This window comes from Astyanax mexicanus, chromosome 1 (assembly GCF_023375975.1).
Source record: "Astyanax mexicanus isolate ESR-SI-001 chromosome 1, AstMex3_surface, whole genome shotgun sequence".
NCBI classification, from domain to species: Eukaryota; Metazoa; Chordata; class Actinopteri; order Characiformes; family Acestrorhamphidae; genus Astyanax; species Astyanax mexicanus.
In genome coordinates this window covers 53,266,608-53,280,562 of record NC_064408.1, presented here as the reverse complement: position 1 = coordinate 53,280,562, position 13,955 = coordinate 53,266,608, and the positions used below count along the sequence as shown (strand labels likewise).

At 38.6% G+C, this 13,955-nt stretch overlaps 1 protein-coding gene across 4 annotated transcripts in view; it reads right to left on the bottom strand.

The window, feature by feature from the left end:
* Positions 1 to 13,955, bottom strand: part of grm1a (glutamate receptor, metabotropic 1a) — a 45,501-nt gene that overhangs the window by 29,332 nt on the left and 2,214 nt on the right. For all 4 annotated transcript variants that reach the window (XM_049479902.1, XM_049479918.1, XM_049479900.1 and 1 more), the window contains exons 2-3: positions 12,478 to 13,306; positions 6,898 to 7,147 (exon numbers count right to left, since the gene is read on the bottom strand). In XM_049479902.1, the coding sequence (XP_049335859.1) occupies positions 6,898 to 7,147; positions 12,478 to 13,192 (965 nt within the window). In that variant the 5' untranslated portion in view covers positions 13,193 to 13,306. The remainder of the gene's footprint in view (positions 1 to 6,897; positions 7,148 to 12,477; positions 13,307 to 13,955) is intronic.

The following is a 13,955-nucleotide window of genomic DNA, read 5'->3' as shown; positions in this document are numbered from 1 at the left end:
TAAGCAGTGCACACGATGAGTAATTGGACAGTGACACATTTCTAGCTGTTTTCTCTGCAGTCCAGCATGTGGCATTTAAAATATTAGCTTAAACATAAGGGTATATACCCTTTATACAGCAAAAATCTTATAGAAATCACTGTTCTATTGTTATGTCCCTGTCCCCCTGTCCCCATTACATGGGGATGATAAGTGACTGAAAAAATTACCATAATCTCAAATGAAAAAAGAAAGAAATCCTTAAAATCCCATCACTAGGCACACCAAGTAACAGCCCTGCCGATGTTCCAGCAATGCATTAATTCTCAGTTCCTTAATGTTTCAGAGGACTCTTGCCTTCAGCTTTGTCTTCAGAAAGTGAAGTTCATGCACATGCTTGGGGTCATGTGACTGACTGACTGACAGGAACATTCTGCATTTTGTCCCTAAAAAACTCTTGAGTTCTGTTTCATGCTGTTTTGACAGGGCAAGGTGATGAGCTGTCCACTGAGATTTGAGGCGTTTTGTTGGAGCAGTTAAGAGGTCTCTGTACTTCACTTCAGAATTCATTCTGCTGCTGCTGCTGTCTCTGTCTGCGGTCACATCATACATAAATAACGAGAAAGCTTCCAGTTTCACTAGCCCTGCAAGGTGGAGGAGGGGGCACAAAGTAATGCAGGGTAAAATATAACATGGACGTGTTGCACAGTTAAACAGTTTTAATTTGATCTCCTATGACTATAGTAATATCTTTTCAAGAACATAAGTCCATTCTTCACGTTCATGGTGTTAAATATACCCTCAGGATACATTCTATAGAGAAATGAACAATTAGGGAAGTCCCTTTTTCCTTGACTACCTATATCAATCTGAAACATTATTTTGTTAACATATGGAAGCACAGATTATAGTTATTAGCTTCATTAGACGGTTGACACTTTCTGAGTATAGGACTATGGGGTGGCAATACTTCTAACATAAGCAAATATTATTCCCTAGTTATTTTAATTTAGAATTATATGAAATTTTTAGTGGTTGGTTTGATTCCACCCATTTTTCAACCAAGTAGATGTGATTTGATGTATCGTAGATAAATGTACAGACTCCTTTGTACAGAAATTCATTTAGACCAATTAGACACATATTTCTTTATAGTGGTGATGAAATAAACCTGTATTGAAATAAACCTTTCATTGCAAAGTCTACAATCAAAATGTACCCCTTTTTAATTAACCATCGAATTTACCCACAAGCAAATCTATAAAAAAGCTTTTTAAACGTTGAAGATACTTAAGTAGTGGTACGCCTAAAGGAATATGTTTTGTTAGCTGTTTTTTGCTATAGAATATCTTGTTTGTGCCTCTCAGTCAGATTGAACAAAAAATCCCTACCTCAAATCTGTCATAAAAATGACTCGGGTGTCAGACAACACATTCTTTGCCATTTTGTGTAATACCTTTCTGTCTGGTTCCTATCACCACCAATGTTAAAAAATCACACGCCACCTCACACATACATCAGCTATTCAATTTAGCAGAATCTGTGAACGTTAGATAGACTTCTCCTGTAACTGTAATTACTCAATTATGATCTGCCTCTGATCTTTGGTAGTCTACTACTGCTGTTCCTTAGTTTTCCAGGTTGTGCACTGTCAGTGAACCCAACAATGGAACTGTGTTCTTGCTACTTTACAGTGAACAAATAATGAGTTATAAACAAACAAAGCTTTTTGACACACATGCTGACTAATTTCTATTTTTTTAAACTCATGGCCTGCCTAACAGGCACTTATAATTCTGATACGAAAGATCTCCCTCATGTTGACCAACAACAGCAACAGCAAATATCGCATTATTATCATCACTGAAAATGAAAAAAAAAAAAATATCAATAGCTGTTGTTCATTGTAAACACTTACTCTCACAGTTCTAACTGAATCTTCAAGACAAGAATCATGTTGGGCTATTGTGAAGCTTCAGACACAAAGTGAAAAACATCATTTTGACAAGTCCAAATCCAATTCCCAACAAACACAATACCTATTGTGTATTTCTAACATACAGTCAGCAGAGCAGCTGGCATGCAGTGATGTGTCACAAAGCACAGAGACAGTCTCAGACATACAGAGTCAGGTCCAAAAGTATTTTAACAGTTATACAATGTTTGTAATCGGGAGCTCTGTGCACCACCTTAGGCGATTTGAAATTAAGAAATCAAGACGTGATTAAAGTGTAGACATTCAGCTTTTTAGCCATTTAGAAATTATAGTTATTTAACACAGCCCCACCATTTCCTTCTCCAGGCCCACAATTAATAGTTTAATTAATATGCCAGTAAACAACCACAAGCGGTTTCATGGCCAGTTTTGGACTTCAGACATTGCAAAAGTATGCATACCTCTTGAACTTTACCATATTTTGTCACCTTGTCAACCTCAAACTTGTAACACACTGTAAGTGTGAAGAGAACAAAAATGATACGTGGTTTTCAAAATTTACAGCCAGAGCTACAGTAGAATGATTTAAACAAACCATATTCATGTGTTAGAATGGCCCAGTCTTAAATTGCATTGAGCGATTCTGTGGAGAGACATGAAAGTTGCTGTTCACAGGCGCTCTCCATCCAACCTGGCTGAGCTTGAGCTGTTTTATAAAGAAGAATGGGGCATCTCAGTCTTCAGATGCACAAAGCTGGTAAAGACAAACTCCAAAGCACTTACAGTTTCAATTGCAGCAAATGGTGGCTCTACTAAGTATTGATATAGGGGGGCTAAATAGTTTTCAGATTTTTATTTGATAAACCATGTATTATTTTCATTCCACTTCACACGTGCAATATTTTGTGTTTGTCCATCACTTAAAATTCTCACTTAAAATACATTTAAGTTTGTAGTTAAGAGGAGACAAAATGTGAAAATGTTCAAGGGATATGAATACTTTTGCAAGCCACTGTACATTTCAAAATGCAAATCACTCAAAACCAAAATAGACAGATTAAACTTTGTAAGAAAAAAATATCTGAAAATCAGTTTCTGGACAGAAGAAGGCAGTGTTATTAAATAGGCACATATTGCTGCCAATGAAAGTGTGTCAGTGGTGTTTACTGATGCTGTGACTGCTGACAGAAGCAGAAGAATTCTGAAATGTATAGAGCTTTACATTCTGCTCAGACTGCTGCAGAACAGTGTTTTAATGTATAGGCGGCAAATGACCCAAAACATACCAAAAAATGTTTAAAAGGAAAAGATGAAGCCAACAAAGGTAATGTTCCTAAATGGCTGAGCCAGTCACCTGACTTCAACCTATTTAAGCAGCTTTTTTCACTTACTGAAGGCAAAAATGAAGGCAGAAAGACCCACAAACAAGCAGCAACTGAAAAGCAATAAAAGCCTGGCAAAGCAGCTGAAGGAAGAAAACAGCGTCTGGTGATGTCCATGGGTTCCAACTTCAGGCGCTAATTGACAGCAAGAAAGCTTCATCCAAGTATGAAAAACATGCCTTATATTTATGTGAGAAACGTGTTAGTTTGTCCAATTTCTTTTGAGCCTATGAAAATGGAGAGTTATGTGAAAAAATTACTCTATATCCTAACAGATAATCACATATTTTAGTAAAAATCACACTTTAACCACGTTATGATTGCTAATTTTAAAATCCACTGAGAAAAATTGTCAAAATCATGTCACAGTATAAAGAGTAGGGGTGTAATTAAAGATCAATACATCAAAGTTATATAATATATATATATATATTTTTTTTAAATATTGTATAAAATTTTATTATTAGTTTACATGCAAAGACTGGTGTTAGACAGTGGTTCATTCAGTTTTGTGTTTAATCTCTCCCGATAGATAGCAGTGGAATGCTTTGTCTACAAATACTGCTGTTCTGATTGGATAAAGAATAAAAACTTCTCTTTTATTCAGATTTTAAAACAACAATAGTGTATATTTTTACTAAGACAGTTCCCAAAATTAAATGTAAACAAACGCAGTATATCTCCTTGCTCACAGTATCACAGTGTATCGCTGTATTGTGATGTGTATCATATGTTGTATCATATGTTTTTAGCCCCACTGTGGATCTCACTGTATGTGTTTACCAACTGACACATGATTGCTTACGGTTTTTCAAGCTGTTTTTCTATCAGCAGTAGTGGCAGGGTATCAGCGCTATAGTCACCCCTAGACTACTCTTTAACAGCATCCAACTCAGCTGCTTTTCACTCTGCTGGCACAGACACTTTCACACTCTCACTTATACACCCCACACACCCAAACACACACACACGACTATTGACGACTAATTTCATTATTACCTATTCATATTTAAAGCACTGTGATGATTTGTTTCATATTGTACTCTGGTATAAAAAACAACTATAGAACATCTTTTTGCCTGAGGGCATCACAACTTATTCATTAGGGGTGAAAAGAGCCCTTGTTGGCACCCAACATTTTTATTATCAACTAGTTTCCCTGGAAACTTGTGTGTATGTATGTGTGTTTGTCTGTCTATGTGTGTGTGTGTTTGGTGGCAACACACAGCAAAGCATTCCTTTGCTGCATCTTTTCAAGCCAATGAAGGAACTGCAGATTTGGGCGCTTCATCTTGTGTTTGTTTGAAAGGCTGGGCTTTTTTATATTCTTGCACCTTGCACATGAGACCATGTTCCAAAAGAACATTCAGAGGATAAGATATGGTGTGCTGCAGATCACATGCTAATGGAAAGCAATGTCTACGATGTAAAGCAAACACAATATCTAGGTCACTACACAGAAAACTGTTTGCTTAAGGGATAATGACCCATAAGGAATCTGTGTGGGGTATTTAGGCCTGCATTTATCTCTGGAGGCTCCAATGTTTAACAGTTGGATGTTTTATTACAGACAGATAGAGCATTTTAAATATTAAATGCACTAAATAAGCAACTTTACACTGTACCATGTAGCTCTTAACATTGCACAATGTACAGTCCTGTACTGCTCTCTCTTACTCTCTGCTTTTCGGTCCTCGCATCTTCATCCTGCCCTGATATTTAAAACTTATGTTTTAGTTGTTTTGTAGTATTTTCTTTTTCACAGTTCACCTCTGTTAACAGCCTCTTCTCCTTGTTTTATGTTCTAGTGTATTTATGGCATCTGATTTTATCACAAGGTATAAAACATACCACTGCTGACAGTAGAGAGAACACTCTCAGTAAAAATGGCCACTGCACGCTTCCAAATAGAGTAAAAAATGAGTGAATCCATATAGTGCAGCTGTGTAAAATCCATCATGTTCTTAGTGAAATGTAAGAACCACAGATATGTTTGTGTGCTTGACATATATGACAGTGTAGTCATTCTTATTGATAAACTACTGATATGCCAATGTCAAGAAAAAGGCATACGGCTAGTAGTTATGGAGGGTTGCCTGAATACACCAAATTTGTGGGTATGCAACTATATCTACATCTACAGTGGCCTTCTGCACAACTTACAGATGGTAAAATAAACACATACAATAAATGTTGTGTTAAAATGCTTTACATAATGGAATTATCTTCTACAAAAGAGCACGGTTACATTTCTTTAAGTTGACATTGTATTTGACATGTTTTAATTGTATCATTGTCTTATCATTTCCATACCATTGGTTTCCATGATGCCTCTTTAATCTACATATACTTTAAGAACTTTCCATTTTTTCCCATAACTGCCATTTAGAAAGGTTGTATTTTTTTCTGTACGTCTTTCTCTGTAAGATCTGTAAAGTGGCAGCGTTCCTTTTAAAAGCACTCCAGTCTCCTCCACAGTCTAACTCTGAGCAGTGCCAGCTGTATTTGTTTTGTTGCATGCCAAGCTTCATACTACTATACATACTAATAAATAAATTTGTAATAGGGGTGCACTGTTTTTTTATTCACTACTTTTGGTATGTAGTTTGTGATATATTTTAATCAAGATTTTTAGTCACAGCTTTCATGTGTCTCGGCATGCTCTCCACCAGTCTTTCACACTGCTTTTGGGTGACCTTAAGCCACTCCTGGCTCAAGTATTCAAGCAGTTCAGCTTTGTTTGATGGCTTGTGACCATCTATCTTCATCTTGATTACGTTCCATAGGTTTTCAATGGGGTTCAGAGCCGGAGATTGTGCTGGCCATGACACTGTCTTGATTTGGTGGTCCTTCATCCACACCTTAACTGAATTGAGCATTATCCTGCTGAAAAAACAGTCCTCATAGTTGAAGAACATTGTCAGAGCAGAAGGAAGCAAGTTTTCTTCAAAGATAACCCTGTATACAGCTTGATTCATGTATCATTCGCAAAGACCAAACTGCCCAATTCCAGCCTTGCTGAAGCATCTCCAGACCATCACTGATCCCCCACTAAATTCCACAGTGGGTGTTAAACACTGTGGCTTGTACACCTCTACAGGTCTCCAGCTAAACAGTTGATGGCCAGGTGTTGAGTAAAGCTAAAAATTGGACTCATCAGAGAAGATAATTTTACTCCAGGCCTCTATAGTCCAATTCTTATGATCTTTATGAAATTCATCCAGGCTCTTCTTTGTTTCTCATTGAACAATGTCCTTTTTCTAGCTTGAGCCCTGCCTCTGAGATTGTTTTGAACTGTTCTTTCCATGCACTTGATGTCATCCTGCTGTTGCTGACTGACATTTAAATAAGTTAATGGTCAATCTCCAGACCTGAAGCTCATTTGAAAAAAAACTCAGAATGTAATCCTGTAAGATGTAAATTGGATGGTTACAAGCCAAACCAAGCTGAACTGCGTGATTGGTTCTATATTAATAAATAATCCCTGGAGAAATATTTTTTTCAAGAATGATTTGGGGAAAGACACTGTAAAAAGAGATGAATTTTGACTCTCCCCATCCTTCACATTTTCACTTCAGAAGTAATCTGATTTGTGCTTACCTTCCAATGAGCAAGAACTCTCCGGAAACACCTCGCCGCCGCATGGCCATCAGGAGGCTCCGTACGGTCATGCCCTCACAGAAGCAGATCACCACACGGGCTTTAGGAAGGCGCTCTCGCAGCTTCCTCAGCAGACGGTCAAAGTGCTTCTCACCAGCATTGCTGTAGATTTTGTCAGAGTGGGCAATACACAGCCCTTCCTCTGCTGCTAGTTCCTTAAATGCTTCCATGCCACTTTCCCCGTAGTTACCTGAATCGAGACACGAAAGGGAAACAAATAAACAAAATATACAACAAGCATTACAAGACAGTTTTTAGACAGTTTTGTTTATTATATGTATATGAGTAGATTTGAAAGAGATATGTTTTAATACTTTAATCTGTTGTAAGAAAATATACTTGAATACACACATTTTTAACACTCTGTAGCACACTTAACAGAAATACTGTTAAATATTTTAAATTAATATATTTTGAATTTTTCTATAGTGTGCTTGGAGGAAATATACTTATACCTATACTTATCACTAATATATACCTAATATCTGGTATCAGTACACTTATTATATTTTACAGATGTGTTTAAATTGCTGCTAAAAATTGAATACAATTTAAACAGCATTTGGCATCTTATTTTTAATTATAGCCTAAATACATCTTTTTTTATTTAGTTATAGATAATTTCAAGATGAAACCTTTATACATTATTTACACTTTAATACACTTTAAAGTGTTTTTCACAGGTTTACAGGCACCTCATGAATACAAGGAACTCTAGCAAGCACAGCACAATTTCAATAAATCCAAAGTGGAGGCTGGGTTACCTCCAGTGACTCAACACAGTCAGAGCAGCCAGAACCCGGGATTAGAAATGGACGACAGTTCACAATGGAAGACACAAAATGGAGACAGGCAACTGAAAAAGACATGAAATGGAAAGATGGTCACTACCATTTGAGGGGCAAATGGCAGCCAGGTTCATTTTGAAATGGTCAACATAAAACAAAACATGAATAATCATTTGTACAACAGTTTTACGACATCCAGTCCACACATTCAGATACACTTAAATCTCCTAAATACACTGATCAAATTACAAATATATTACACATCCAGATAAAAAGTATGGAGCAAAATGTGATGTGCATGAGAAGTTATTAGCCATGAAACTCTGTGGTGCCACCAAAAGACAAAAGCCACCCCACCTCATGCATAATTCAGTGCAATACGACTGGTGTCGTACCGAGAGTAGAGGTCACTGCTGTTGACTGTGTGCACTCTGGACAGCTCTTTTAATCAGGAGAGTGGGGGAACCAGGAGAGCTGGTGATTGCTCGGGCACATGGATGCAGGCTAAAGCCTGACAGCTCTGTTTGATTTGAATGACGCTGAACCCCAATATCAACTCCACAGGCTCACTGCATTCTCCCCCACAACTTCAAAAGGTCAACTTCATATGGAGTTTTATTTACACTAATACATTTGAGTGACATTTGGAGAACGGAGCACCAGGGAGTGAAAACATCTTACACTTCTCAAAAAAGTCTGAAATGTTAACCTGAACTGAATTAATTTGAATAAATTCAGTGAAATTATAAATAAATAGCCATACTGGACTGAGCGAAAGTAAACTTAATTAACTAAAAATAAAAACATGAACTGAATTGAACAGAACTGAAATGAACTACAACAAACTGAATGAAAGAACATTTACCTGCACTGGACTAGAATGAATTGAATTGAACCAGTTTAAACTGATGAAATCTGAACTCAAATGACCCGGTAAAATCAGTAAAATTCAGTAAATTCAGTAAAAACTGAACTGCACTGAAATCAGTATAATTTAATTTAATAAAAAAAAAAACAGAATTAAACAGAGTTAAAAAAATGAAACAGAACTAAACTCAATTGGAACGATTGGAAGTTATTGGAATGAACTGGATTAAATCAAACTATTCTGAATTGAAATTAACAGATTTTTTTTAATTGACTCTGCACCTCCTCCATTTACTTATTTCACTGCATATCACAAAAGCCCATTTGCGTTTCATTTTGAACAAATATCATAATGCCAATGAATTTGCACAACTGTCTTCTGTTTTGTATTGCAGTGAAAGGGTCTATCAAAAATGACAGTAAAAGAGTAAAGGTACACCTGTGAATCATGTAAAATCTCTTGTAATTCATTTTACACATATGGTAATGTGTAACATTGTACTGGTGCACAAATAGATGCATCAGCAAATTGTCAGCAAAACCTTAGCCATTAGAAAATCCTTAATAGTACACTAATGGCAAAAAAATGTGCCACGCCCAATATTGGAAAACATTTTGCTAAAAACATTTTTTATATGGTATTACTTTGGATTGTGACTAAAGGACCTGATAATCTGATGATACTGGCATGTTTATGAACAAAAATATTGTTTGGCATATGAACTAAAGGTGGATTGGTAATCCATTGTGTTTTGCTGTTAATTGTAAATTGTTCTAAGAACCTGATATACTGTTGTTTAAATGTTCATGATAAGCAGAACACTGCATCAAGCAATGAAGAAAACTTGGTTGAATTGAACCAAATAAAATGGAATATATCAAACCCCATAGTTTTTTCATTTTGCAACCTAGACTCTAAATAAAAGAGAAAAATAAACCTTTTAGATTAATCAATAGAATTATTTTAGAGCAGTACAGGTTCCAGCCACAGCTGTAACCACTGGGCTGCAGCCTTTAATAAGCGGTAGTGTCCTTTTTCTTTATGTTCCTCTCTTGCTCTCACCTCGCCTCAGTGATCCTCCTTGTGACCTCTGATATGTTGTAATGGGAATTTGTGTGACACTAAATGAATTTATCTGAATAGTGTACTACATACCCGCTCTGTGTCTCTCCTGTGCTGCTCTGATGACATTCGACCATGAGATTCTATCTGTACACCAGGAACACAATTATGCAGCCCAATTTGCCTGCCATTTGCCAATCAAGGGGAGGGCAAACGGATGCCTATTGACTCGGCCATTTAAAAATGCTTTAGTCAGTCAGACAGATAGATCTGAATCTGGCCAGGTAATTAATGCAATCAGGGACCTCTACTGTTGCTAGGGGCAACAGGCAGCATTGAAGATGTCTGTGGCAGAGGAGTACAGCGCCTAACACTGCGTGTGTGTGTGTGTCTGTGTGTGTGTGTGTGTGTGTACACATGTATGTGGGGCCACTTTTCAAGGATAAATTCATGCATACCTGCTTTTATGTATAATGCAGTCTCAAGCAAATTACATTCAGTGGAAAGAGTTGAAGGCCACTGCATACAGGCTGTTAACATGATTTTCCCAGTGAATAGATTTTAAATATTTTTATCAATTTCTAACTATTTATACTGTTTTACCACCTTTTTATAAACTAAAGTTTAATCTTCTGTAGTGGACAAACTGAAAGACAAGATAATGGTGGCTTCAAACTGCCAACATACACAATCACTGTTAGAGAAGTCATGAGAAATGCCAGTTTAGACATCTGTCAGTGAAACAGCTGCCATTTAAAAATTAGACAGTAAAGACATTGGCCTATTCTGAAAGCAGACAGGAAAGTAACCTGCTACCGGTTTGAAATCTGACCATTTAGCAGCCTGACAGCTTGGAAAACTGGACGTCTCATTCCTTTGACAGCTTGGCTATCTGAGGGTTTTGAAATCTGAGTGGAAGATGTCAGAGTTCTCTGAGGAGCACGAGGCCATTAGAGGGGCTCACAGGCCAGTGCGGCATAAAGCTAAAGCTGCCTCAGGAGAGCGAGAGGCAGAGGGAAGTATAAGTTAGTTTCCTCATTAAATATGGAGAAGGTGATTGATTAATTAAAGCATGCTTAGATATGCAAATAATTAGAGGGAAAGAGAGCCCACTTGTACACATCTAATGGAATAGAATTAGCATTTGATTATACATACGATGGGGATGAAGAGCCCAGCTCTAACTATTAGACTGAAATCCAGCGTATCACACTGCCAATTTCAGAGTTTCTTCATTTAATGCAAAAGGTCAGTGTTGGACAGATGAGTGCAATTATATAAATAGAAGCACAGGCAGACAGACAGATAGCTAACTAGATATATAGATACATGATTCATGGTTCATTGATTGATTAATTTATTTACTGATTGATTGATTGATTGAATGACTGGCAAATGAATGGACTGACATAGAGAAAATAATTGCAGATATATAAATAACTAGAACAGTTTGGCCGATAGACCAATTGACAGGACAGACAGATAGACTAGTGATTGACTGATTGATTCATTAATTGATTGATAGAGTGACATAAGAGTTCCAGAATACATATGCAGTACACTATACTATAAAAAATATTAGACTGCCAGTTCATTGATATTCTGAAATCAAGTGGACTAAATGAGTTTATGCTGCTCTTTTTAGTGTAACATTTTGTCCAAGGAAGGACAGAATGTTTATTCTGGAGCATTTGATTGCAAGCGACCAGAGCATGTTGGTTAATCAACACCCAACCTCACCCCACCTCACCCCCAACTCCTCAACCCATCCCAAATGTACTGAATGAGCACCACCAGAGAACACTGTGTCTATTTGCAAATCTGTTGCTACTAAACTGTAGTGCTTTTGTTGGAGTAACCTTCTTTATTGTCCAGACAATCTTTTCTTCTAGATTTTGAATCATTGCTGTGATTATTTTATTGCATTTAGGGACAATAGTGTTAGTTAGATTACCATAAACATGTATTTTATCAGAGGCAATTAATGACAGATATGGTGTTAGACTGCTGCGGCTGTCTATTCATGTATTGTGTCTTTACCCTTTTGTCTATACATTTGTATGTAGTCCCCAATAAATTTTGCTAGTGGTAAAACTAAACATGTTGATTTAACACTGGCGAATGTAGAGTGTAGATGTTTCTCTATTTGTGTATTTTCATTATATTCTCTGTTGTGTAGTTTAATTCTGTGTATATGTGTAACAATGCTGTAGATTATTTGCCTGGACCTCATCATGAACATCTACAGCTCTGGAAAAAAATAACAGACCACTTAAAAATGACGAGTTGACAACCTCTGGAATATATTCAAGAGGAAGATGGATGATTACAAGCCATCAAACCAAGCTGAAGTGATTGAATTTTTGCACCAGGAGTGGCACAAAGTTATCCAAAATCAGTGTTAAACTTGTGGAGCAGAACGAGCCAAGATGCATGAAAACGGTCATTAAAAACCAGGGTTATTCCACCAAATATTGATTTCTGATGAATATCAACTTGTTTTCTTTGTTTCAGGTCTGAAAGCTCTGCATTTTTTTATTTCATCCATTTCTCATGTTCTGCAAATAAATGCTCTAAATGACAATGTTATTATTTGGAATTTGGGAGAAATGGTGTCTGTAGTTTATAGACTAAAACAACAATGTTCATTTTACTTAAACACATACCTATAAATAGTTAAATCAATAAAAACTGATTCAGAAACTGAAGTGGTCTCTTATTTTTTCCAAAGCTATATGTGCGGTTATGTTCTGACATGTTGTGCAAACGACAAATAAAGCTTGAAGCTGGAAACTCTCTTACCCTCGGTGTGCACGGCGGAGACGTAGGTCCAGTTGTAGTGTTTAACAATGTCCAGCATGGCTCGCGCCTGCAGCGTGTCTGAGGGCACGACCCTCAGGAAGTACTTGAAGAGGGTCTTGTCGCTGAGGTCGATGCTGGTGGCGGAGTAGGCGATCTGCGGGATGTTGAAGAGCTGCAGCAAGTTCTGCACCTGGATGGCCACGGAGCTGGAGCCGGGTCCGATCACCCCCGCGATGGGCTTCTTAGAGGGCGGCGGGTGGCTGGAGGGGGTCCCGTCCACGCACCACTTGGCTCCCTCCTTGGAGTCGTCCCGGATGGATATGAGCGAGTCGCGGATGAACTCGATGCTCTGCTCGAGCGCCACGGAGGAGTGCCAGCACGAGTCCCGGATCTCGCAGCCCAGGCTGATGTTGGGCAGCAGGTGCGGGTCGGCGTTGATACGGTCCAGGGTGTGGAACATGGCCTCCACGCGCTGGATGCCGTACTGCTCTCGCACGTCGCCGCACTTGCGCTCGGCCACACGCTCGGCCGACGGCTGGTGGTGCACAGAGAAAAGCGCGCCGATGATCACGTCGCCGTCCATGCGGGCCACGGAGCGCGCGGCCGCGCGGGGCACCACCGAGCGCTCGTGGAGGCTGGCGAGCGCGCGCGGGGAGAAAAAGAGCGCCGCCGGCAGCAGCAGGATAAGCGGCGCGCGCCACGAGCGATGATCCATGTTCGCGCGTGCCTGCGGGGATTAGGAGCGGCTGGCGGTGCGTGCTGGGAGCACGTTTAACGAAGCGAGCATGGCGTGGCGGGAGCGAGACGACCGAAGAGCATCCATCAGCACCTAAAGACAAAGAGAGAGAGATAGAGAGAGAGGCAGAGAGAGAGAGAGAGTTAGGGGATGCGCGCGAGAGAAGAGAAGTAGGCCAGAGAAAGTGTGACACTTTAAACATCCCCAATTACCCAAGCGCGCGCAGCAAACTCCCCAGCGTGGAGCACACACCATCAGAGACACATCATCTCCTACAGCGTCTATTATAAACCCACTGACGCAGATCAGCGCAACAGCGCAGCACAGACACCCGCAACACCCTCAGAATCAGCTCAACTCTGAATATAAGGCTGTTAGTGTGAACCCAATAATAGAAGAGTGAATTTAAGGCTGTAATTTAACCAAGTAAAAGCGAAATCAATACTGTAAAAATAAATGTAACACTGAAAGAGTGAATTCAGTGCTGTAAGAGTGCATTTAACATTGTAAACGTAAATGATAACACTATAAGAGTGAATTCACTGCTGTAAAAGTGCTTTTAACACTTTAAAGTGAATTCACCACTGTAAGAGTGATTATAACACTGTAAGTGTAAATTCACCATTGTAAAAGTGATTTTAACACTCTAAGACTAATTTTAACACTGTAGGAGTAAATTAACCACTGTAAGAGTGAATTTAACTGTGACATAGTGAATTTAACTCTGTGCGAGTACATTAAA